The following is a 27,257-nucleotide window of genomic DNA, read 5'->3' as shown; positions in this document are numbered from 1 at the left end:
CCCTGCTTATTTAACTTCTATGCAGAGTACATCATGAGAAACGCTGGACTGGAAGAAGCACAAGCTGGAATCAAGATTGCCGGGAGACATACCAATAACCTCAGATATACAGAGGACACCAATCTTATGGCAGAAAGTGAAGAGGAACCAAAGAGCCTCTTGATGAAAGTGAAAGAGGAGAGTGAAAAAGTTGGCTTAAAGCTTAACATTCAGAAAATGAAGATCATGGCATCTTATCCCATCACTTCCTGGGAAATAGATGGGGAAACAGTGGAAACAGTGTCAGACTTTATTTTTTGGGGCTCCAAAATTATTGCAGATGGTGACTGCAGCCATGAAATTAAAAGACACTTACTCCTTGGAAGGAAAGTTATGACCAACCTAGATAGCATATTGGAGAAGGCAGTGGCAACCCACTCCAGTACTCTTGCCTGGAAAATCCCATGGATGGAGAAGCCTGGTAGGCTGCAGTCCATGGGGTCGCTAAGGGTCTGACACGGCTGAGTGACTTCACTTTCACTTTTCACTTTCACACATTGGAGAAGGAAATGGCAACCCACTCCAGTGCTCTTGCCTGGTGAATCCCAGGAACGGGGGAGCCTGGTGGGCTGCCGTCTACGGGGTCGCACAGAGTCGGACATGACTGAAGTGACTTAACAGCAGCAGCAGATAGCATATTGAAAAGTAGAGACATTACTTTGCCAACAAAGGTCCATCTAGTCAAAGCTATGGTTTTTCCTGTGATCATGTATGGATGTGAGAGTTGGACTGTGAAGAAAGCTGAGTGCCAAAGAATTGATGCTTTTGAACTGTGGTGATGGAGAAGACTCTTGAGAGTCCCTTGGACTGCAAGGAGATCCAACCAGTACATTCTGAAGGACATCAGCCCTGGGATTTCTTTGGAAGGAATGATGCTAAAGCTGAAACTCCAGTACTTTGGCCACCTCATGTGAAGAGTTGACTCATTGGAAAAGACTCTGATCCTGGGAGGGATTGGGGGCAGGAAGAAAAGGGGACGACAGAGGATGAGATGGCTGGTTGGCTTCACCAACTCCATGGACGTGAGTTTGAGTGAACTCCGGGAGATGGTGATGGACAGGGAGGCCTGGCGTGCTGTGATTCATGGAGTTGCAAAGAGTTGGACCCGACTGAGTGACTGAACTGAACTGAATGGCAACTCAGTATTACAAATTCATTTTAATTTCTATTCTAAAGTAGAGGTCTTTTCAGGCTATATTTGTTGTTCAGTCGCTCAGTCGTGTCCGATTCTTTGCGACCCCATGGGCTGCAGCACACCAGGCTTCCCTGTCCATCACCAACTCCTGGAGCTTATTTAAACTCATGTTCATTGAGTTGGTGATGCTATCCAACTGTCTCATCCTCTGTTGTCCCCTTTCTTCCTGTCTTCAATCTTTCCCAGCATCAGGATCTTTTCCAACAAGTTATCTCTTCCCATCAGGTGGCCAAAGTATTGGATCTTCAGCATCAGTCCTTCAAATGGTATGGGGAGGGAGGAGGGAGGAGGGTTCAGGATGGGGAACACATGTATACCTTTGGCAGATTCATTTTGATATATGGCAAAACCAATACAATATTGTAAAGTGAAATAAAATAAAATTTAAAAAAAAGAATATTCAGGGTTGATTTCCTTTGCAATTTACTGGTTCGATCTCCTCGCTGTCCAAGGGACTCTCAAGAGTCTCTTCCAGCACTTCAGTTTGAAGGCCTCAATTTTTTGGCCCTCATCCTTTCTTGGTCTTCACTTGTAGCTTAGTTGGTAAAGCGTCTGCAATGGTAAATGTAAACAGTCTGCAGTAGGTAAAGAATCTCCTGCAATGCAGGAGACCTGGGTTTGATTCCTGGGTCAGGAAGATCCCCTGAAGAAGGAAATGGCAAGCCCCTCCAGTATTCTTGCCCGGAGAATCCCATGGACAGAGGAACCTGGCAGGCTACAGTCCATGGGGTCGCAAGAATCAGACATGACCTAGAAGCTAAATCCCACCACCATCCTTTTTTATTGTATAGCTCTCGCACCTATACACGACTATTGGAAAAACCATAGCTTTGACTATATAGATGTTTGTCGGCAAAGTAATGTCTCTGCTTTTTAATATGCTGTCTAGATTTGTCATAACTTTTCTTCCAAAAACCAAGCATCTTTCCATTTCATGGCTGCAGTCACCGTCCGCAGTGATTTTGGAGCCCAAGAAAATAAAGTCTATCACTGTTTCCATTGTTTCCCCATCTATTTGCCATGAAGTGATGGGACCAGATGCCATGATCTTCATATTTTGAATGCCGAGTTGTAAGCCAGCTTTTTCACTCTCTTCTTTCACCTTCATCAAGAGTATCTTTAATTCTTCTTTGCTTTCTGCCATTAGGGTGGTGTCAAATGGCTATCTGAGATTATTAATATTTCTCCTTGCAGTCTTGGTTCCAGCTTGTGTTCATCCAGCCCAGCATCTCACACAATGTACTCTGCATCTAGGTTAAATAAGCAGGGTGACACTATACAACTTTGACATACTCTGTTCCCAATTTTGAATCAGTCCATTGTTCCATGTTGGTTGTAAGTGATTATATATGTTCCATGGATTTGAGCCACGTATGCTCATAGGGATAGGCTTACAGTTCCAACAATGCATAGTTTTTTTTTTTTCTTTTTTCCTATTCCACCTCTCATCCAGAGGCATGGTAAGAGGAAAAAAGTTACTTTTCTGTCCTCTTTTTCTTGGTAGGTTTCCTTCTCACTCCTTGTTCTGTGAGAGAGAACATACCACATTGCACAAGTCTAGGAAGAACCGCTCAGGTTCTCTTCAACTCTTCTGAAGAATTCAAAGTGCCCCAGAATTGGCCTGTGTCATGGGTCTTGTTGAAATTGCATTCTTTGGGGATTCAAAACTTGATGCAGGGATATTTTTTACCCTTCTTCTGGCCCAGGGTTTTATCTTCTTTTTCTGGCTCTCCACACAGCAGTTAATACAGAAACTCAAAGTCACCAGGATTGACCATTACCCTGTAAGTCAGAGCAGGCTTTAGTTCCAGCATATCAGGACTCCTATTTTTACTTTTGTTTGTTTGTTTGTTTGTTTTTTGTGTTTGTTTTTGGTCCACCATAGATTTCTTACTTCTTTGCCAGCTCTGCAATTCCTTACAAGAAAAAGGTTAATTTTTATGTAAAGTTTTACTTCTTTTAATTATAATGATCATTCATTTAGTGTAGCTTTTCCAATATCCAGTTTTCTAGACTTGGAATCCCACATGTAATATTAATAGTTGATTATATGTAGAGAACCATTTTGTGTTCATTACATTCAATATAATAAAAGCATTAATAGATACAGGAAACTGGTATTTTATTTATTGATAAATTGTATCCTTGGGCTTCCCTGAGGGCTCAATGGGTAAAGAAACCACCTGCAATGCAAGAGAAACAAGAAATGCAGGTTTGATCCCTGGGTCATGTAGATCTCCTAGAGAAGAAAATGGCAATCCATCCAGTATTCTTGCCCGGAAAATCCCATGAACAGAGAAGCCTGGCAGGCTACGGTTTAGGAGGTCACAAAGAGTCGGACAAGAACGAGTGACTAAGCACACACATCCTTAGGAGACTGTTTTGTTACCAGGTTATTATATCCTTTCCTTTTATCTAGCAGAGGATCCTTGCCTTGTCATAGATCATATTGTATATCAAAACTAATCTATTAACCATTTATATGTTGTTATTAATGAAAGACAGATCAATTTTTAAGTGTTTTCAAGTTCTCCTTCTTGTACAGTTAGCCTGTACCTGGGGGCCCTGAATCCACAGATTCAACCAATTGTTCATTGAAAGTATTTGAAAAAAAGTTGCAGAAAAAATGTTCTAAAAAGCAAAACTTAAATTTCCTGCATGCTGGCAGGCAACTATTTACATAGCATTTCCATTGTATTTACAATTATTTACCTAATCCATTGTATTAGGTATTATAAATAATCTAGAGACGATTTAAAGTATACAGGAGGATGTTGTTAGGTTCTATGCAAATACTGTGCAATTATATATAAGGGACTTGAGCATCCTTGGAGCTTGGTATCCATGAAAGGGGTGGGGGCATGGGGGCCCTGGAACCATTTCCCTGCATGTACCATGGGACCACTGTATCTGCATGTTCTGCTCAGTAAGACAGTTTAGTATAGTCTCAAGTATTTTGATAAAAAATACGAGAAAGCAATGGCAACCCACTCCAGTACTCTTGCCTGGAAAACCCCATGGACAGAGGAGCCTGGTAGGCTGCAGTCCATGGGGTCGCTAAGAGTCGGACACGGCTGAGCGACTTCACTTTCACTTTTCACTTTCATGCACTGGAGGAGGAAATGGCAACCCACTCCAGTGTTCTTGCCTGGAGAATCCCAGGGACGGGGGAGCCTGGTGGGCTGCCGTCTATGGAGTTGCATAGAGTCGGACACGACTGAAGCGACTTAGCAGCAGCAGCAGCAGCAGCAACATTCAATAAACTTTATTCTGTAGAGTTGTAGTATGAATTTTCTTTGAGATGAAAATTTTCTTGCACAGTTGCAAGTGCTATAATATACCCATATTTTTCTACATTTAGGATATTTATTATAATTGCATTCTAGTGAAACTTCTGATGTGTGTGTGGGGGGGTGGGGGGGGCTTTCCTGCTGGGTCAGTGGTAAGAATCCCCCTGAAATGCAGGAGCCACAGGAGATGCAGGTTCGATCCCTGGGTTGGGAAGATCCCCTGGAGGAGGGCATGGCTACCAACTCTAGTATTCTTGCCTGGAGTATCCCCTTGGACAGAGGAGCCTGGTGGGCTACAGTCCCTGGGCCACAAAGAGTAAGACATGACTGAAGTGACTTGACAAGTGTGTATATGTGTGTGTATCCTAGACCTTTGGGGTGAAAACATCAGCAGAATACATTATTAGCATAGAATTGTTTATGCTGTATATATAATTTTTTTTTTTTAGTGCCTGATAGTGCACCAGAAAATATTACTTACAAAAATATTTCCTCTGGAGAGATTGAGCTGTCATTCTTCCCTCCAAGTAGTCCCAATGGAATTATACAAAAATATACGATTTATCTAATGAAAAGTAATGGAAATGAGGAAAGAACGATAAATACAACTTCTTTGGTCCAGAATATTAAAGGTAAAAAAATATAATGTTGGATATTTATGTTTGTTTTGACCGAGTGACCACAAATCATCAGCTTGTTGTTGTAAGTGAGAAGTGTAGTTAGTTTTATACAGAGTGTGACAGTTCCGGCTCTTTGGTTCAATAAGGTAGGAGTTTATTGCAGATCACGTGAAAGAAGACTCAGTTCTTTTCCACATTTTTCTACATTGTTCTGTCTTCATAATAGGAGTTACTGTTCCAAGAACTACATTTTCACTTAGTTTTTACTTTTGGAAGGTTGTGAAGAAACATTTCATAGTTTTTTTTCCTGCATATAATTAAAGGTTATTTTGTAAGTCTTATCTATCTTATTTCTATTTAGGACTGAAGAAGTACACGCAGTATACAATTGAGGTGTCAGCTAGTACCCTCAAAGGTGAAGGAATTCGGAGTGCACCCGTAAATGTGCTTACTGAAGAAGATGGTAAATATAGCAGTGAAGACTTGATAAATTTTTAATCTGTCACGTTTCAAAAAACATGTATATAAAATGAAGATATAGTATAAGAATTCTCCTTGCCTTGAGTAGCATGTATGTGCTGCTACTCCTGCTAAGTCGCTTCAGTCGTGTCCGACTCTGTGCGACCCCATAGACGGCAGCCCACCAGGCTCCGCCATCCCTGGGATTCTCCAGGCAAGAACACTGGAGTGGGTTGCCATTTCCTTCTCCAATTTATGTGCTGCATCAGCTTTATATTGATATTTCATTGTCATGGTTTAAAAGAAGCTTGCAAAGTCATATTTATGTTCAGTAACATCAGGTGTAAAATGCATTTTTTTATTCTTAACTCATTCATACTCTGTGAAAAAATCAGTAATTTTTTTCCCATGGGAATTTTTAAGGCTAAAATTTTTGGTGCACATAGCTTGAACATCAATCTGGGTATGTTATGACCACATTTTTCACTTTTAACATTCATAAGAATAGACATTTAATAAGTTTTGTAGTAGATTCTGTTATGTCAACCTTCAGCATTTTTAAAATTTATTTTTTATTGCAGGATAATTGCTTTACAGAATGTTGTCGTTTTCTGTCAAACCTCAACATGAATCAGCCATAAGTATACAGATATCCCCTCCCTTTTGAACCTCCCTCCCATCTCCATCCCCATCCCACCCTCTAGGTTGATACAGAGCCCCTTTGAGTTTCCTGAGCCATACAGCCAACTCCCGTTGGCTATCTATTTTACATGTGGTAATGTAAGTTTCCGTGTTACTCTCTCCATACATCCCACCCTCTGCTCCCCTCTCCCCATGGCCATAAGTCTATTCTCTGTCTGTTTCTCCATTGCTGCCCTGTAAATAAGTTCGTCAGTACCATTCTTCTAAATTCCATATATACGTGTTAGAATATTTACCTTTCTCTATCTGACTCATTTCTCTCTGTATAATAGGTTCTAGGTTCATCCACTTCATCAGAACTAACTCAAATGCATTCCTTTTTATGGCTGAATAATATATACCACAACTTCTTTATCCAGTCATCTGTCGATGGAAATCTAGGCTGCCTCCATGTTCTAGTTATTGTAAATAGTGCTGCAAGGAACAATGGGATACTTGTGTCTTTCTCAGTTTTGGTTTCCTCAGGGTGTATGCCCAGGAATGGGATTGCTGGGTCATATGGTGGTTTTATTCCTAGTTTTTAAAGGAACCTTGTACCATCTTCCATACTGGCTGTATCAATTTACATTCCCACCAGCAGTGCAAGAGCGTTCCCTTTTCTCCACACCCTCTCCAGCATTTATTGTTTGTAGACTTTTTGATAATGGCCATTCTGACCAGTGTGAGTTGATTTTGTAGTTTGTAGTTTTGATTTGCATTTCTCTAATAATGAGTGGTGCTAAGTATCTTTTCATGTGTTTGTTAGCCATGTTTGTGTGTTTGTTTCATATGTTTTCTTTGGAGAAAAGTCTGTTTAGGTCTTTTCCCCACTTTTTGATTGGGTTGGTTGTTTTTCTGGCATTGAGTTGTATGAGCTGCTTGTATATTTTGGAAATTAATCCTTTGTCAGCTGTTTCATTTGCTGTTATTTTCTCCTATGCTTAGGGTTGTCTTTTCACCTTGCTTATAGTTTCCTTTTTATCAGGTCTCACTTGTTTACTTTTGTTTTTTTTTTTTTTTAAATTTTATTTTATTTTTAGACTTTACAATATTGTATTAATTTTGCCAAATATCGAAATGAATCTGCCACAGGTATATAGAGGATCTTGCTTTGATTTATGTTGTTGAGTGTTCTGCTTATGTTTTCCTCTAAGAGTTTTATAGTTTCTGGTCTTACATTTAGGTTTTTCATCTATTTTGAGTTTATCTTTGTGTATGGTGTTAGGAAGTGTTCTATTTCATTCTTTTACATGTAACTGTCCAGTTTTCCCAGCATCATTTATCGAAGAGGCTGTCTTTGCCACATTGTATATTCTTGCCCCCTTTGTCAAAAATAAGGTACCCATAGGTCATGGGTTTATTTCTGGGCTTTCTATCTTGTTCCATTGGTCTGTATTTCTGTTTTTGTATCAGTGCCGCACTGTCTTCATGACTGTAGCTTTGTAGTATAACCTGAAGTCAGGAAGGTTGATTACCTCAGCTTGATTCTTCTTTCTCAAGACTGCTTTGGCTATTTGGGGTCTTTTGTGTTTCCATATGAATTGTGAAAATTTTTGTTCTAGTTCTATGAAAAATGCCATTGATAATTTGATAGGGATTGCATTGAATCTGTAGATTGTGTTTGGTAGTGTAGTTATTTTCACAGTATTGATTCTTCCTACCCAGGAACATGGAATATCTCTCCATCTGTTTACATCATCTTTGGTTTCTTTCATTAGTGTCTTATAATTTTCTGTGTACATTTCTTTTTTCTCCTTAGATAAGTTTATTCCTACATATTTAATTCTTCTTGTTGCAATGGTGAAGGTTCTTGATTCCTTAATTTCTCTGCCTTATTTTTCAATGTTAGTGTATCGAAATGCAAGCGATTTCTGTGTATTGATTTTGTATCCTGCAACTTTGCCAAATTCAATGAATAGCTCTAGTAATTTTCTAATACTATCTTTAGGGTTTTCTATGTATAGTATCATGTCATCCGCAAACAGTGAGAGCTGTACTTCTTCTTTTCCGATCTGGATTCTTTTTATTTCTTTTTCTTTTCTGAGTGCTGTAGCTAGGACTTCCAAAACTATGTTGAATAATAGTGGTGCAAGCGGACACCCTTGTCTTGTTCCTGATCTTAGAGGGAATGCTTTTGGTTTTTCGCCATTGAGAATAATGCTTGCTGTAGGCTTATCATTTATGGCCTTTACTATGTTGAGGTAGGTTCCTTCTATGCACATTTTTGAAGAGTTTTAATAATAAATGAGTGCTGAATTTTGTCAAAGACTTTTTCTGCATCTATTGAGATTACTATATGATTTTTCTCTTTCAATTTGTTAATATGGTGTATCACATTGATTTGCATATATTGAAGAATTCTTGCATCCCTGGAATAAACCCAACTTGATCATGGTGTATGAGCTTTTTGATGCGTTGCTGAATTCTCTTTGCTAAAATTTTGTTGAGGATTTTTGCATCTATGTTCATCAGTGATATTGACCTGTAGTTTTCTTTTTTTGTGTTGTCTTTGTCTGGGTTTGGTATCAGGGTGATGGTGGCCTTGTAGAATGAATTTGGTAGTGTTGCTCCCTCTGCTATTTTTTGAGAGAGTTTTAAAAGGATAGGCATTAGCTCTTCTCTGAATGTTTGATAGAAGTCTCCTGTTAAGCCATCTGGTCCTGGGCTTGTTTTTTCAGAGATTTTGGATCACAGCTTCAATTTCAGTGCTTGTAATTGGATTGCTCATAATTTCTTCTTCCTGGTTCAATCTTGGAATATTGAACTTTTCTAAGAATCTGTCCATTTCTTCCAGGTTATCCATTTTATTGCCTTATAGATGTTCATAATAGTCTCTTATAATCCTTTGTATTTCTGCGTTGTCTGTGGTAACCTCTTCTTTTTCATTTCTAATTTTGTTGATTCTTCTCTCTTTTCTTGATGAGTCTGGCTAGAGGTTTGTCAATTTTGTTTATCTTTTCAAAGAACCAGCCTTTATTTTTATTTATCTTTACTATTGTTTCTTTCATTTCATTTTCGTTTATTTCTGCTCAGAAATAAATTTCTCTTTCCTCCTATTAAATTTTTGTTGTGGTTCTTCTTTTTCCGGTTGTTTTAGCTGTAAAGTTAGGTTGTCTGTTCTATGTTTTTCTTGTTTCTTGAGGTGGGATTGTATTGCTATAAACATCCTCTTAGAACTGCTTTTGCTGCATCCCATAGGTTTTGAGTTGTCATGTTTTCATCGTCATTTGTTTCTAGAAATTTTTTGATTTCTTCAGTAACCTGTTGGTGATTATGTGTTGAAATGTCTTGTTTAATCTCCACGTGTTTGTGTTTCTTACACTTTTTTTCTTGTAATTGATATCTAGTCTCATAGCGTTGTGGTTGGAGAAGATGCTTGATAACGATTTCAATTTTCTTAAATAACGATTTCAATTTTCTTAAATTTATTGAGGTTTGATTTATGACCCAAGATGTGGTCTATCTTGGGGAATAGTCCATGTGCACTTGAGAAGGTGTATTCTTCTGCATTTGGATGGAATGCCCTGAAGATATCAATCAGATCCATCTCATCTAATGTATCATTTAAGACTTGTGTTTCCTTATTAACTTTCTGTTTTGATGATCTGTCCATTGGTGTGAGTGGGGTGTTTAAGTCTCCTACTATCATTGTGTTGCTGTCAATTTCTCCTTTTATGTCTGTCAGAGTTTGTCTTATGTATTGAGGTGCTTCTGTATTGGGTGCATAGATATTTACAATTTTTATGTCTTCCTCTTGGACTGATCCCTTGATCATTATGTAGTGTCCTTCCTTATCTCTTGTAATATTCTTTATTTTAAGATCTATTTTGTCTGATATGAGGATTGCTACTCCAGCTTTCTTTTGCTTCCCATTTGCATGGAATATATTTTTCCATCCTCTCACTTTCAGTCTCTATGTGTCTTTAGGTCTGAAGTGGGTTTCTTGTAGACAGTTCATATATATGGGTCTTGTTTTTAAATCCATTCAGCCAGTCTGTGTCTTTTTGTTGGAGCATTAATCCATTTACATTTAAAGTAATTATTGATATATATGTTCCTATTGCCATTTTCTTGTTTGGAGTTGATTTTGTAGATCTTTTTTCTTCTCTTGTACTTCTTGACTATATAGGTCCCTTTAACATTTGTTGTAAACCTGGTTTGGTGGTAGTGAATTCTCTTGCTTGTCTGAAAAGCTTTTTATATTTCCATCAATTTTGAATGAGATCCTTGCTGGGTAGATTTTTCCCTTTCAGTACTCTAAATATATCCTGCTATTCCCTTCTGGCCTGCAGAGTTTCTGCTGAAAGATCAGCTGTTAAGCATATTGGGTTTCCTTTGTATGTTACTTGTTGCTTCTCCCTTGCTGCTTTTAATATTCTTTCTTTGTATTTAGTCTTTGTTAGTTTGATTAGTATGTGTCTTGGCGTGTTTCTCCTTGGGTTTATCCTGTATGTGCCTCTTGGACTTGAGTGACTATTTCCTTTTCCATGTTGAGGAAACTTTCAACTATAATCTCTTCAAAATTTTTCCATATCCTTTCTTTTTCTCTTCTTCTGGGACCCCTGTAGTTTGAAAGTTGGTGCATTTGATATACTCCCAGAGGTCTCTGGGCTATCCTCAGTCCTTTTCATTCTTTTTACTTTGTCCTGCTCTTTAGAAGTTATTTCCAACATTTTATCTTCCAGTTCACTGATTCGTTCTTCTGCTTCAGATATTCTGCTGTTGATTCCTTCTAGAGTATTTTTAATTTCAGTAATTGTGTTGTTTGTCTCTGTATGTTTATTCTTTAATTCTTCTAGGTCTTTGTTAATTGATTCTTGCATTTTCCACATTTTATTTTCAGAGTTTTTGATCATCTTACTATAATTATTCTGAATTCTTTTTCAGGTAGTTTGTCTATTTCCTCTTTATTTGGACTTCTGTGTTTCTAGTTTGTTCCTTCATTTGTGTAGTATTTCTCTGCCTTTTCATTATTTTTTTTAACTTTTTGTGTTTGAGGTCTCCTTTTCCCAGTCTTCAAGGTTGACTTCTTTCTTCCTTTTGGTTTCTGCCCTCCCAAGGTTGGTCCAGTGGTTTGTGTAGGGTGAGATTTGTGCTGAGATTTTGTTTGTTTGTTTGTTTTTCCTCTGGTGGGCAAGGCTGAGTGAGGTGGTAATCCTGTCTTCTAATGATTGGGTTTGTATTTTTGTTTTGTTTGTCCTTTAGATGAGGTGCCCTGCACAGGGTGCTACTGGTGGTTGGGTAATGCCGGGTCTTGTATTCAAGTGGTTTCCTTTGTGTGAGTTCTCACTATTTGATACTCCTTAGGGTTAGTTCCGGAGAAGGCAATGGCACCCCACTCCAGTACTCTTGCCTGGAAAATCCCATGGACGGAGGACCCTGGTGGGCTGCAGTCCATGGGGTCGCTAAGAGTTGGACACAACTGAGCGACTTCACTTTCACTTTTCACTTGCATGCATTGAAGGAAATGGCAACCCACTCCAGTGTTCTTGCCTGGAAAATCCCAGGGACGGGGGAGCCTGGTGGGCTGCTGTCTATGGGGTCACACAGAGTCGGACACGACTGAAGCAACTTAGCAGCAGCAGCAGGGTTAGTTCTCTGGTAGTCTAGGGTCTTGGAGTCAGTGCTCCCACTCCAAAGGCTCAGGGCTTGATCTCTGGTCAGGAACGAAGATCCCACAAGTGGTTTGTTATGGCATTAAGTGAGATTAAAACAAATATCCAAAAATGAGAAACCAAAGTGAACCCCAGGAAAATGACAGTTACAAAATCAGCCAAATAATACTTAAAATAATGGAATATACACATAAACCCAAGTCAAATAGTAGATTGACCCAGCGAACAAAGGAAATAAAAAATTATATTTACCTGTTAAGAACAAAACTAACTAAAGCACAAACTGGAAAACAAAACTAAAGCAAGGTGTCAAGTGGGGAATAAAGCAATGAAAACAAAACTAACAAATATGTTGAGAGGAAAGGAAAGAAAGAAAAGAAAGAATAGATATGCAAAGTTAAATAGAGGGACATAAAGAAGATTTATATACATTAAAGATTAACTGCAAGGGGAAAAGAGCAGTAGGAAAGGCAAACAAAGAAAGAAATGTAGAAAAAATAGGTTTAAAAAATTAAAAATTAAAATTATAAAAAAGAAGAAGAAAGAAAAAAGAAAAATTCCATAGAACTGCAAAAGTCCAACGTGGAGGCAGAAGTTTATAACAACAATAAGAAGTGTGACTGAATATACACATATACATATATACCCATAAGCAAAATCAAAACAGTCCAACAAAAATAAAGTACAATAGATTGACCTGGCGAACAAATGAAAGCAAAAGTTATATCTACCAGAACAAAACTAACTGAAGCACAAACTGGAAAACAAAACTAAAGCAAGGTGCCAATTGAGGAATAAAGCAATGAAAATAAAACTAACAAATATGAGAGGAAAGGAAAGAAAGAATAGATATGAAAAGTTAAATAGAGATAGATAAAGATTTGTATACATTAAAGATTAACTGCAAGGGGAAAAGAACAGTAGAAAAAGCAAACAAAGGAATAAATGTAGAAAAAATAAAATAGGTTTAAAAAATTAAAAATTAAAATTAAAAAAGAGAAAAAAATTCCACAGAACTGCAAAAGCCCAATGTAGGGGCAGAGGTTTATAACAACTAAAAAATGTGTCTGAGAAGAAAAAAAAAAGCTCAAAAGCTTAATTAGATTTCATATTGCCAATAAAATCAACAACTACAACGGGGGGGGGGGGGAGGAAAAAAAAAAGAAAAATTCCAAAAGAATCTACAGAACAAGTCAAAACATAAGAATAATAAATGCTTTTCTTGAGTCACTGCTGTCAGAGTCCTTCACCTCGCTGGGAGTCACAGTTCATCTTACCTCCCTAGGATGCCCTCCAATACTGTGCTGATCTCTGGACTTGCTATGGGGGCAGCTCAGATTCTAATCTGGTCCGACTTCTGTGTGTTCTTGCCTCCAGTGTCCACAGCTATCAGAGCTAGCGTGTTTTCTTTTGTGGGAGCTCTCAGTGACCTTTTATATATTCCGTAGACACAGAGTTTGCCAGTTGACCATGTGGATTTAGTCTGCACCTTGTATAGCTGTTGGGAACGTTTTGGGTCTTCTTCCTTAGCCACACTGCCCCTGGGTTTCAATTGTGGTTTTATTTCCACCTCTACATGTGGGTCGTCTACAAGGGTTTAGCTCCTGAGGCTTTCCTGGAGAGCTTGGGTTTGCCCCGTGAGGGCCAGGTGTGGAGGTGGTGCAGCTGCTTGGGTCGCAGGGGCTCTGGCAGCACCAGATACTCAGGGGGTTGGCGGCTAAGGCAGCAGGGAATACAGTGCTCTAGAAGGGTATGGCAACCAGTATTGGCCAATACGCTCCAGTTTTCCTGCCTGGAGAACCCCCTCTCTGACAGAAGAGCCTGGCAGGCCACAGCCTACAGTGTTGCAAAGCGTCGGACATGAATGAAGCAACCCTGTGTGCATAGAGGCAAGACTCTTTTTTTGCCTGTGGCAGCTTTGCCCAAGTGAGAGTTGAGTGTGAAGGTGGTGCAGCTGCTTGGCTTGCAGGGACCCAGGTGATGCCACGTGTGCAGGGACACAGACTGCCTCTGCTGCAGGAGTTATGGCCCTGTCAGCATCTTTTTTCAAGCTTCTTGTAGCCGGTGATCAGAAGGCCTCTTTGGTCAGTGTTTCTCCGTACCTCCACCTGTTCAGGCACTTGGAGGGTTCCCTTGCCTGGGGTCCTTCTCTGTTGTTAGACGTGCCGGGCACATAGAGAGGCCCCCCTGGCTGGGGTCCTACTCTGTAGATCAGTGCATCAGGCACTTAAAGGAGCACACTTGGTGGGGTCCTACTCCATAGTTCAGGGGATCAGGCGTTTGATGGGCCAGCCTCTCTATTGTTCAGCTGCTGATGCTGTTGTGTGGGGGGAGAGGCCATGGTGATGACTCCACCTCCTACATGTGACTCAGCAGTATTGCTTTGCTTCCAAAGCTGCCTGGCTTTCCTCCACAGACATTTCCCACCACGGTCTTCTCCCTCACATCCCCTCGATCCGTCTCTCTGCAGTCAACAGCAGCCCTCGTCCTGGGATTGCTCCACAGTCCCTAAACTCCAACTCCCAGCCGCTGTGCCTTCCAGGAGACCAGCATTCCTATAAGGGGTGTATGGCTGCCACAGATCAGCTGTTTCACTCTCAGCCTTAAATGTTTCTCCTCTGACTCAGACAGTTGTCCTGCTGTGGGGATTGGACCCTGTCTTCAGTTCCCCCACCAGCTGAGGGTAGATCCAGTCCTTCTCACACTCCTGCTTTTCCCCCTAGTTCCTTCTCCCTACCAAGTTTTGCATGGTTCTATATGTTTTTTTCCACTGGTCGGGTACTCCTGTCCGCTCTCTGCTGGTGTTCTACATGGACTTCTGTGTCTGACCGTGTGTTCCTGATGTATCCATGGAGAGAGTTGTACTCCACGTCCACCTACTCCTCCGCCATCTTGTTCTCTCCTTAAGTTGCTTTTTAATCTGTTGCTTTTAAAAGCAAAAACATCCCAGGAGAACAGAACTCATAACCTTCATCCTGAGCCAGGTATATTACATACATGTGTCATTTCATGCCCAGGGAGACCTTTACAGAGTCCAAGCTCGTTCTGCTCGCCACACAATAAGTCAATGAATCCGAAACAAGGTGTTGGGATCAGGAAGGGCCTGTAGCATTTTTTTATGTTATTAAGATTAGCTTGCTAATGAGTTCAGGCTATTTACCAGACTTCTCTCCATAATTTGCCAAGATGCTATTCCTGAATGTTAATAGCCTTCATTTTCAACTTTTAAGCTCACCTTTCCTCACTTGGATAAAACCAACTTTACTATTGAGACCACTTTACAATGCTACTTCACCAAGTTGTAGGCATATTATCATGCTAAAAAGAAAATTACTTTTGAGAGATGCATTTTGGATTTGGAGTTGCCTTTTATGTTTTCTACATTGTATATTTTGAGAATATTCTTCTTCTTCTGCAAAAGTCAGTCCCATTGCCAGGAGGAGGAGTTCTGGATGTAACATGTGTTCGTAGAATATCTTTTTTCACCCTCTCAAGCTTTCCCCATCTTCCCATTGAACTGTGCTTTATGGATGTTCAGATTACAGTCATTCACCAGGCGCCCCAGTTTCTGTCTTCTCATGGGTTAGTCTTCCTTAGTTATTGCCTCTGCTTCCTATGCTTGTTTCTTCAGCAGAACTTACCTGTCCAAATTTTCATTTTTTCATAATTAGATTTTTCTTGCTCTCAAAGTGAAAATTTACCAAATAAATGAATTTTCCCCATGGGACAGTGGTTAAAGGCTAGGGTAGAAGGTTAGATCGTCTTCTGTCTTAGATAATGTCTCAGAAAGATGTACTAGATCATTTTAGCAATGCCCTACTAGATACAGTACCCACTTCTTAATGTCTAATCTAAATAGCCCATGTAGTAAGAATTTGAGGTTGTTTCTGAAGGAACCTAGACCAGTAGACAACATATGTTATTATTTTGAGCAGTCAGAGTTTATTACTGCTCATGTCAATAGTTTCAAATTATACCTGGGCTATTCAAAATATGAAGTTATGGTAAACATCCATCTAAGTCCTTGGCTCAGTCATTGACATAATTGCTAACAAACAGGGTAAAGAACAAAACCCCCTTATAGAAAAATTACAGCAAACCTAAAATGGATAAAGGCCTCAGAAGTTTTGCTTTTTGTTGGGTATTAGGAACTCCTTATCTTCTTTAGAAGAGATCTAAATTTGACAAATATGTAGACAAATAATTTTGATAATTATAATTACTGGTAGAAGTGTTCATCAGGACAAAAATAAGAATTTTAGCTACTCTGAGTGTCCAGGAAAATGTAGCAGATTAAGTTATGTTTAAGCTCTGACCTGAAGCAAGATGAGTAGAGGGAGGGTTAGGGATAGGAATGATCATGCCAAGCAGAGAAAGTAAAAGCCTTATGAAGACCCTTCTTATCTATACTCATATCTCTGTCATGATGAGTTGGATAGATTGCAAAAGACATTGCATTTATTTATTCTAGTTTTTCCAATTTCACTTTTTAAAACTGCAGTTCTGAAGTGAAAGTGAAAGTCACTCAGTTGTGTCCAACTTTCCATGGTATTCTCCAGACCAGAATACTGGAGTGGGTAGCCTGTCCCTTTTCCAGGGAATCTTCCTAACCCAGTGTTTGAACCCAGGTCTCCCACATTGCAGGCAGATTCTTTAACAGCTGAGCCACAAGGGAAGCCCAAGAATACTGGAGTGGATAGCCTATCCCTTCTCCAGCATATCTTCCCAACCCAGGAATTGAACCGGGGTCTCCTGCATTGCAGGCAGATTCTTCACCAACTGAGCTATTTCTGAAGAGTGTAAAAGTAATTTTGACAAATGTTAAAATGGTTTAAACTTTGTCTGATATAGTAGATATGCAGTATTTTACTTAAAAAGGCATTTAATCACACTTTTTTAGTAATAAAAAGTTTGACATAAAAAAGAAACTACTCAAGAATATATTGAAGATTAAATATAAAACACCAAGAGCTGATATTCCACTTAAACATCCTAAAGCATAAAGCATATTATCAAAGAGAAATGCTTAGTTACAACATACAGTGTTCTGTATAAGTGCTAGTTTTGATTAAAATTCTTTTTTCCCAATAATAAACAAAAGTTTTGCAGTGATATTTAGAAAAATATCACAGTTTTTTGTTTTCACAAATGAAAGAATTTCCTCAGTTAGAGGTAATTCATATCTTGGGAAACAAACACCTCCAATGTGATATATGGATTCTGTGATAATCAGGTTTGATAGCATTTTTATTGTGGTGCCAGTGAGAATATCAACGGAAAATATAAATACAGCTGCTACTGTTATTTTGTGGAACTTATTTCATAAAGCTTTTCTCTGCTCAATAAACTCTTTTTTGAAGAATTGTTATTATCAGAATAACAATATCAAACAATATCAAAACACACATGTATGTGTACACATGCACTATAGTTGCGATTATCCCAAAAGTTAGAAGGAAAATATAATAATAATTCAAGCAGCATCTTCAAATCACTGGAAAAAAGTGATCTGCACAATACTAGTCTATAAATTAAAACTGTTTAAAGAAATCTGAACTAATCCTCAGAATTCTACTAGGTGTGAGTTCAGTTTCCATGTATAACTAAAACAGTGATCAAAATTGTAGTAATTTATACCCCTTTACATGCAAAAAGTGTTAATATTTTAAAATATTACTCTGCTATTATGTAGCAACTGAGAACTTGCATTCTAAATGTTTTATCTAAGTTGAAATATATACTTGATAATTAGTTTACAGTATTTTTTAGTGTTTAATGTATTTTTTTAATGCAGAATGGCTGAAATATTTGAATCCTTACACTATGATAGCACAATTAGAAATAGACCCTAAAATGTCTATATACTTGTTTATGTGCTACATTGGCATTTCCTTTGTCAACCATTCAATTTTGAAGATTTAGTGAACAGATTTTGATGCTATTTTGCAGTTTAATGACACACATGAAATTGAGGAGTATAGTTTTCATTGTGAGGTCGGTCAGTTGCTTTCACAATGCTATGCTTATCACTTTACCACTTCTTGGATGTGTGATTTTTTCCCCCTGATTCTTTTTATTGTTTGGGGAGCTCTTTTATTGTATATTTACTCACCCCAGTAGTTTTATTTTTATTAGAGGATGATAATTTACCAAGATGTCCTTGAATGGTAGGTGAATCACAGTGTCATAACCCTTGCTCTTTTTTTCTCATGAAATATTTTTTTCCATTGAATCACAGAAACAGATGTTCTAACACCACCATGCAAAATCTTTTATCATCTCATTTTGAAAGTAAACAGCCTCTCCAGCCCATGGAGAAAGGCCCTGTACCCAATTCATTTACCAGAAAGTTCAAAATAAAAATTTTGTGCATTTCTATTTTAGCTGCTTCTTATGTATGTTTAATAAAATATTAATTCATTATCTTATACCCTAACTTTTCAGCTCCTGATTCTCCCCCACAAGACTTCTCTGTAAAACAGTTGTCTGGTGTCATGGTGAAGTTGTCATGGCAACCACCCCTGGAGCCAAATGGAATTATCCTCTATTACACAGTTTATGTCTGGTAAGAATTTTTTTTTCTTTTCTGGAAATAGTTCTGAGAACAAGTATTAATCTGTAACATAATAGGAATGCAGTTTTAAAATTTCAGATTGTGAAGCTACATTAGAAATCTGATTATTAATAGGCTAGTTTATATGCTTTTATTAAGAAACAACTTTTTCCCATATTATGTGGAGGTCCAAGCATAGTCAAATAATGTGAATTTTGTAATCAAAACAAAATAAATGTATTATGTATAATTACATTAGAATCCTGCTCTTCAGCATCATGGACTGCTCATGTGACTCCAACTGTAATTATATGTGAAAAGCTTAGAATATTACTCCAGTATTCTCTATGCCACTCTCCTTTTAAGTTTCCTTGAGCAGAATATTTTAAACTAAAATTTAACTAAAAGATATTTCTCCAGAACTCTATTATTTAAGGTCAATTGTCCATTGAAATGTAAGCAGTGTATTTATTTTTTACTGATCACCTTTACCCTACTTGCCTATTTATGAGTCAGTTGTGAAAAAAGACATAATCCTATAGTGCTTCTCATCGATTAACAACATGGTATTAATATATTGCTTCATGGAAACTCAATAGATTAGAAGCCTCACTTTGATCTACTATAAATCCTGGTAAAAGGATTCACAAGTGATATAACATATTTCCTAATGTGTTAAATATTTCAACTTTGAAAATGCAATTTACATAATGCTTTATATAGACATTTCTTTTATATTTCTTACTCAGAAGGTCCAGCATTGAGTGAAAGGCTACGTATGATGTTTTTAAGAAGTCTACTCTTCTCTTTCCTAAATGAAGACTTCCCCCCACCCCAGTCCCTCTTTAAACCCTTTGCATACTGCTCCTTAGGATTACCCTTCCTGTATTCTTCATTGCCTGATTCCAAGTCCCTTTGCTTTGGCAAAATTAGGAGTGGCATGAGGGATGATAATGGGAGGAGAGCAGTGAGACAAGGTAACCATTCCCCTCTATTACCCGACTCCATTTATCAGTTCAGGGTTTCATTTCTTCATTCAGTAACATTGATAGAGGAGCTCTGTACCTGTGAACAAGACACACATAAGACCCCTGCCCTCAAGGAGCTTACATTCTAAAGAGATAATTGGGTTATATACCCATAAATAAACAAAAGAGAAGGAATCAGGGGAAAGAGGGTTACTTTTGATAGGATGCTTCCAAAAGAATATATGGCCAAAGAAAAGGCCAAAAGAATAGATGGCCTTTACTTGTGATCTGAACGAGAAGGAGCTTCTTGTCAGGTCAGGATCTGCAGGAGGAAGGAATATCAAGTGCATAGGCTCTGTGAGGAAACGCATATGTTTTGAAAACCATAGAGAAGGTGAGTGTTGCCACAGATGGAGAGACAGAGGAGAGTTATACTGGAGAGTAGGAGGCTGGCAAAGGTCAGGAGCTAAGCCATCATAAGGATTTGTTTTCATTTCAGTTGTAATGGGAATTATTAAAGTACAGTTATTAAAGCATTATTCAAGCACTTTGGGTACTTTATGCAGAAAGAATTGTAGGGGGGAAAATGCTAGCAGGAATATTAGGTGGGAGCTTATTTTAGTAATCTGGGCTATAGATGATCCTGGGATGGAGGAGAGAAGTGGCAGCTTTTTATTACACTTAGGAAGAAAAGTTGCTTGGACCCAGTGGTGGATTGATTGGCTTTGGGAATGAAAAGAAAGAGAAATCAATGGAATCAATGATGACTTCTGGATTTTTGAATCAAAGGTAATGACTCAGAGATTTATGACACTGTTTTGCTGAGTTAGAAAAAAAATTGACAGTGAAAAAAGTTAATGAGAATCAAGACTTTTCTGGTTGGGTTTCCGGTCCTACTCTGATAAATGGTATCATTACTCTGTATAGTGATCATGCCGTGTGAGTTCAACTCCCCAGCAGTCCTTTTTTCTCTCTTTCAGGCGGTGTCTCACTTCCTAAAATGGACTGTAGGTATAGGAGAGACCGCGGAAAGTAGCATGAGGGGATCTCAAGTTTGGGATATCATGACTCATCTCATTTGACTGTTGGGAACCATTCTGGGACTCCCTTCCCACCCCCCCTGCCATCATAGCTTCCAGTTTCAAGGTTTTTATTTTCTGTTTTAGCCTTGATCCAACCTCAGATTTATTCTAGTGCTCTGGATCTCTCAGCATGTCTGTCTCAACCCTCAGGTAGCTATATGCTCTCTGTTGTTTTCTCTGAACCGATCCACAGTGTGCAGGACTGGAAGGTGGCTTCCACACCACTCCTTAGCTCCAGTGGTCTGCTGGAAGAGCCCTTAGATCTTACCGGACATAAGTATTAATAATCACTGGACCTAACTACTTAACTAGACATGAGTAATGCCATACTGAAGACAGATTTTCTAAGAGGTTTACCATTTTCCTCTCCATTCTAAGAAGGAGAAGCTCTATGCTGCCACTTCCTTCACAAACTATTCATTTGTCTTCACCACCTACCCTCAACTTATCTTCCCTGGTGGTTCAGATAGTAAAGAATCTGCCTGCAATGCAGGAGATCCACGTTCAATCCTGGGTCAGGAAGATCCCCTGGAGAATGGAATGGCTACCCACTCCAGTATTCTTGCCTGGAAAATCCCCATGGACAGAGGAACCTGGTGGGCTATAGCCCATGGAGTCACAGAGTCGGACATGACTAAGCGACTAACATTTTCACTTTCTCATCCTTAACTTAAGATCCCAGGACAGCTTTGTCCTGTTATTCTCTCACCTTTTCTTAGTAGTGCAAAACTTTTTCTTTTTGACTGCTGAAAGCTTTCTTTTTGCATGTAATTCTTCCTTTCTACACCATGAATTATTATAAAACTTTATGGCCTATATTCGTGCTGGACTGACTCTTACTGTGGAAAGAGAACATAGGAAACGCTTTTTCCTCAATAGAACTTGGCTATATTTCTCTTTCTCTCTCTCACACACACCACACATAGGGAGGAGGCGAGTGTGAAAGAAGAGGCAGAGAGATGAAGATCCTATCTGCTCCAAGATCTGGTTTGTTCCTGTTCCTGGAACAGGAAACTACCTGGCTCATAATTGAAACTAAATCATCTGCTGAATGGATGACTGAATGCAGAGTATATTTTAAGAGTTAAAAATTTAGTAGAGACTTATTATCTTTTAATTCTGGCATAAAAGCAGTGATGCTTTTCCAAACAGTGGACACCTTCTGTTGACTAGAGTTAGGTCTTATAAAGAAACAACAAAAAAGGAAAAACATCTTAACATGTTTAAGAATATCATCTGTAATAGACTGACAGATATAAATGGTAATGAAGTATATAAGAGATATTTTTAAATTTCCAGCATCTTCTTACCTAAGCTGGAAGCTTTAGCCTCTGTAGTTAAAGGGATATCATGATCCAGGGTCCTTTTTTATCACTATTACTAATCAGTAATGGTTTTGGGGGGCTTACGTGATGGCTCAGACAGTAAAGCGTCTGCCTGCAGTGTGGGAGACCCGGGTTCCAATCTCTGGATTGGGAAGATCCCTTGGAGAAGGAAATGGCAACCCACTCCAGTATTCTTGGCTGAAAAATCCCATGGATGGAGGAGCCTGGTAGGCAACAGACCATGGTTTTGCAAAGAATCAGACATGACTGAACGACTTCACTTTCTTTCTTTAATGGTTTTTTGGAACTCTTGCCATATCAGTTTAATTGGGGAGAATAGGAGGCATGTATCATGATACCATGCAGCACATTCTGAGTGGAGAGACATAGGTCTGAATGGTAACTCTGCCACTAAGTTATCTGTGGGGTTCTCTTAAAGCACTGTGTAAGTGGTCTCTATTTTTATTAGCAGAGTTCCTGTTTCAGGGGTTCACGTTTCTCTCACAACACTCAATTTCCATTATTTTCGTTCTTTCACTAACTACCAAATTCTTTTTAAAAAACAATATCTTTCTGAAGGAAGCAAGCTGTTCCATCTCATGAGTTATGAAGAATGTTCAAGTAGATTTTTGTGTTGAAGCATATGATGAAGACTGAGGAGCCAATTGGAAGGCAGTGATATAGTCCCCACATGAGCAGGTGAAAGCCTGGTTTAGGACAATGTTGAAAAGCGCTAATACAAATGCGGAGATTGATGCTTCACAGAAATCTCTAATGACAGCACTCAGAGACCATTACAGAATCTGACAAGTGATTATGGAAGAAAACAGGAAGAGGCTGAACGCCCTAAGAGGCTTTAGCCTGGATAACTGGGAACTTGCTCCAACACTAGGGCTTCCCAGGCGGCGCTGGTGGTAAAGAATCCACCTGCCAATGCAGGAAACTCAGGAGAAGTTCAGCCCCTGGGTTGGGAAGATCCCCTAGAGTAGAAAATGGCACCCCGCTCCAGTATTCTTGCCTGGAAAATTAAAAAACATCATCTTTGGATATTTGCTATTTTCAGTGTGTCTGCAAATTGCAGGTTACCTACTCTATTTGTTATACTGGTGACTTCTTTCTTTGTCATGAGTATGTCTTTACAAAATAGCTCATGAGGGTTATTGTGCAATCATTTTATAACCGCTACTATGTGAGCCATATTTGATTTGTAGATGGTGTGTTCAGAAATCTTCTTTAACACATTACATTTAAAAATAATGTGTTCTTCTAGAGTTTGCTTTGTAAAATAATTTTTGTCACCTAAGTAACACTTTTCCCTCAGTTATACTGGTAAATTATGTTTATACATTTTCAAATGAGAAACAGTCCTTTCATTCCTAGGGCAGCCACCACTAGATAAACGCATTTCTACTAGAGCCCTCTGCTGCTGCTGCTGCTGCTAAGTCGCTTCAGTTGTGTCCGACTCTGTGCAACCCCATAGATGGCAGCCCGCCAGGCTCTGCCATCCCTGGGATTCTCCAGGCAAGAACACTGGAGTGGGTTGCCATTTCCTTCTCCAATGTATGAAAGTGAAAAGAGAAAGTGAAGTCGCTCAGTCGTGTCCAACTCTAGCGACCCCATGGACTGCAGCCCACCAGGCTCCACCACCCATGGGATTTTCCAGGCAAGAGTACTGGAGTGGGGTGCCGTTGCCTTCTCCGAGACCCCTCTAAGTGTATTCTTTTAATATACTTTGGATTGAAGTGTGGTGTTATAGTAAACTGATTTATACAACGTGTTTATTTTATAGTTGAATTCAACTTGGGTTTGTTTAGCAATTTTATTTCTATAATGTCAGTAAATTTTAACAGTAGTTTTCTTCCTTGTTCATAAAACTTTTAAGTGAATGGTCCATAAGATACAGCTAAAAGACTGGAATGTAAATGATGTTGAAAATTCTAGCTTATACACAGACCTTGGCTTTTAAACTCTGTGGGGAGATAAAAAATATATAGAACCTTAAAATGGTTGTAGACTAATTAGAGATAAAATAAGCCCATGTGAAATAATTTAAAAATACTTGCTGAGCAATATATAAGGAAGTCAAAACAGTTTTACTGTAGATTTTTATTAAATGTTACTGGTGATTTCCCCTGTAACATAAAAGCTTACTTTTGGAAATGGCTTTTGTTACGCTAAAAAGGTATGTTTAGCCCTATTTCTTCCAGTTTTCGGAAAGATTTTCACTCTATTAAAACTGCCTAATGGTTTCAATGTGTGATATAGATCAATAATCAGAGTGGGAAGGGGGCCATTTCAAATTTCCTGAGTTTATCTTACATTTGAAATGAAGGTGGTAAAGACAGATTAGTTTAGGGGAACATCTCAGAGTGGGAAGGGTCTATGGAGGCGTGGAGGTAGCGTGAGTAGGCTGTGTCAAGAGGTAGGTACGTGGCATTGTAAAAATGAAACAGTGGAGCTGGATTAGGGTGGTGGGAGATACAGAGATGGAGGGAGTGGTTAGCACAAGGGTGCTTTTGATCATTTGACTTCTTGAGTTTTTTAGTGGGATGTTAAGAGCTCTGTCTTAGTTCTTTTTTATTAATCATTTTCATGAATGAATGAGATGAAGCTTGGTTACCAAGGTGACAAGCAGGCTAGCAGTAGGCCACTCGTGCTTCGCTGGACCAACAAACTGTTAATAAATTCTAAACAGAATTGTGTAGTATTTTTAAATGAGTAGGTATCTAGTGAAACTTCAGCTTCCTTTGTTTCTTACAAAAGTCAGAATACTTTTGCCATGTTCCTCATGAAAAAAAATCAGCTGGAGTTGAAGAAAGGCTGTCTTTAGGTGGAGCATTTGCTCTGCAGTTTAACTTAGTTCCCATCACACTCTCTCTTTTTTTTTTTTTTTCCAATTTATTTATTTTAATTGGAGGCTAATTACTTTACAATATTGTGGTGGTTTTTGCCATACATTGACATGAATCAGCCGTGGTTGTACATGCGTCCCCCATCCTGGACCCCCTCCCACCTCCCTCCCCATCCGGGTCCCAGTGCACTGGCTTTGAGTGCCCTGTCTCATGCATGGAACCTGGACTGGTGATCTGTTTCACATATGGTAATAGACATGTTTCAATGCTACTCTCTCAAGTCATCCCACCCTCACCTTCTCCCACAGAGTCCGAAAGTCTGTTCTTTACATCTGTGTCTCTTTTGCTGTCTAACATACAGTGTCATCATTAACATCTTTCTAAATTCCTTATATATACATTAATATACCCTATCGGTGTTTGTCTTTCTGACCACAATCTTTTACTCTCTTTTAAATTCATTTAGTCATTTATTTCACCTGTGTGGATCTTGAGTTTTAATACCTTCAGGGCTCTTTTCATCACATTGGTGAAATGTACAAAGCTAGGAAAGCTTGTGATTGGGGAACAAAACATCTTGGAGAGCTAAAGAGAAGGACTTGAGGGATACTGAAGTAGTTAATGTTTGGGGACAAATGTTGTGTTTTGTATCTTCCCTATATATCCTTATTTGTTTTTCACAACAGTTGGGAAAATAGGAAATTTTGTTTAAATCTTTCCATATGGTGTTGGTGTTCGTGATTTCTCATAGGTAATTGTTTGGCATAGTCTTGATGTGATAAGAAATGAGCAAAGGAATTGGTAAAGCAGAGCAAAGAAACTGCTCTTAAGCTCTAGAATTTCCTTTATGCCCTGATGTTAAAATGTGGCCTGTCTTTTGAAAAGAAGTGTAAATTAACTAGGAAATAACTTTGTCTTAAATCTCCATTAATTTCATCTCAAGACATTTTCTTGTTACCAATGAGTGCAGATGAATATAAATTTATTCAGAATAATTTTATATTTATTCAGAATAATTTCAGTCATTAAAGTCTTTTGATTTCTCATTCAAAAAGGCTTTAAAAATGTTCTAATTTATATTCTAGTTTATAGAATTAAATCAGTAAAACGATAGCACTCAACACTCTCAAGAGTTTGTTTTTGTTTTTGTTTTTTTTCCTCAGTGTGATAATCTGCACTGTGTGAGAGGTTTGGCTGATTTTCTGAGTATTGTGTGCCATTTATGTTCCTTCCATCTCCATGCAGTTTATGACTTTGGATACCTAAGAGTTAGACCTGCTCTGTCAAAGGGCCTTTTCCTCTCCCCATCTCACTCAACTCCCTCTTCTCTCAAATCTTACAAACTCGCTCTCTAGTGAACATTTTCTGCAGCTCTGGAAGCTATGATTTATTCTCCTTTTCTACTCTTTGTTCCCAATTAATTTCTTCACTCATCCCTTTCTCTTTTTTATTTGCTTTTAGCTAATAGGGGGAAAACTATTGTTATTAATGAATTTGTTGTTTAATTATTTACTGCTTTGTCTATTTGGAGGGTAGGGCCTGTGCCTTTCTCATTTGCACATAACATCTTTCCTGACATAAAATAGGTGCTCAGTAAATTTTGTTGAATGTTGATTGTATATACACCATTACTAAATATAGAAAGGATAGGGAATATGTGATTCCCCTTATGAAGATATCTCTTCTTTGGGAACACTATCTAAAAGAAAAATGTCTCCCTAACTCCTCAACATATGCTGTTTTCCATTTAAGGGACTAAAAGTATATAAAAGGAAATTGTAAATAAATTATTCCAAAATTAGGACTGTAAATAACCAATAAGAAGATAATTCTTTTTCACTCATGGTCACAGATGTTCAAATTAAATGTTTCTGGTAAATTGAACTTGCAGAAATTAAGATTACTAGCCAGACTAGTGGTGAGTTTGCACACTTGTTGCTGTGACTCCAAATCATAATGATTTATCATTAAAAATTAAAAAAAAAAACACCCATCTGGTTCAATCACATATTTGGAATTTAGCCTGTAGAAATAAAAGTACTGTTATGGAAAGATAATAATGATTGCTGCATCATTGTTAGTAATAACTAAAGAAAAAAGGAGAGAAACAGCCTAAATGTTAACTTATAGAGGGAAGGCTGAAGAACTATGATATATCCAAATTAAGCAACTTAGAAAAAAGTAATGATGTAGATTATTGTTCTTAACATAAGTGAAAAGTCAAGATATAAAATGCTGTTGTTTAGTCACTAAATTGACTCTTTGCAACCCCATGGACTATAGCCCATCAGGCTCCTCTGTCCATGGTATTTCCCAGGAAAGTATACTGGAGTGGGCTGACATTTGCTTCTCCAGTGGATCTTCCTAACCCAGGGATTGAACCCACGTCTCCTGCATTGGCAGGCAGATTCTTTACCACTGAGCCACCAGGAAAGCCTTATATAAAACATACTTTTATAAATGGAAATAAAATATTTTTAAACTAATAAGAAGAAAACAGATTTTTTAAACTAAACCAGTTAAAACCAGGAGAAAAAACTGATTGTAGCAGCATCAAAGTTGCGTTTCTCATGCATGG

At 38.5% G+C, this 27,257-nt stretch overlaps 1 protein-coding gene across 10 annotated transcripts in view; it reads left to right on the top strand.

Moving 5' to 3' along the window:
• Positions 1-27,257, top strand: part of PTPRQ (protein tyrosine phosphatase, receptor type Q) — a 296,165-nt gene that overhangs the window by 107,067 nt on the left and 161,841 nt on the right. For all 10 annotated transcript variants that reach the window (XM_027543274.1, XM_027543276.1, XM_027543277.1 and 7 more), the window contains 3 exons: positions 4,974-5,156; positions 5,506-5,607; positions 18,344-18,464. In XM_027543274.1, coding sequence (XP_027399075.1) covers positions 4,974-5,156; positions 5,506-5,607; positions 18,344-18,464 — 406 coding nt within the window. The remainder of the gene's footprint in view (positions 1-4,973; positions 5,157-5,505; positions 5,608-18,343; positions 18,465-27,257) is intronic.

This window comes from Bos indicus x Bos taurus, chromosome 5, assembly GCF_003369695.1.
Source record: "Bos indicus x Bos taurus breed Angus x Brahman F1 hybrid chromosome 5, Bos_hybrid_MaternalHap_v2.0, whole genome shotgun sequence".
NCBI lineage: Eukaryota > Metazoa > Chordata > Mammalia > Artiodactyla > Bovidae > Bos > Bos indicus x Bos taurus.
Note: the sequence above shows the minus strand (reverse complement) of the source record. Positions and strands in the feature narration are given on the sequence as shown.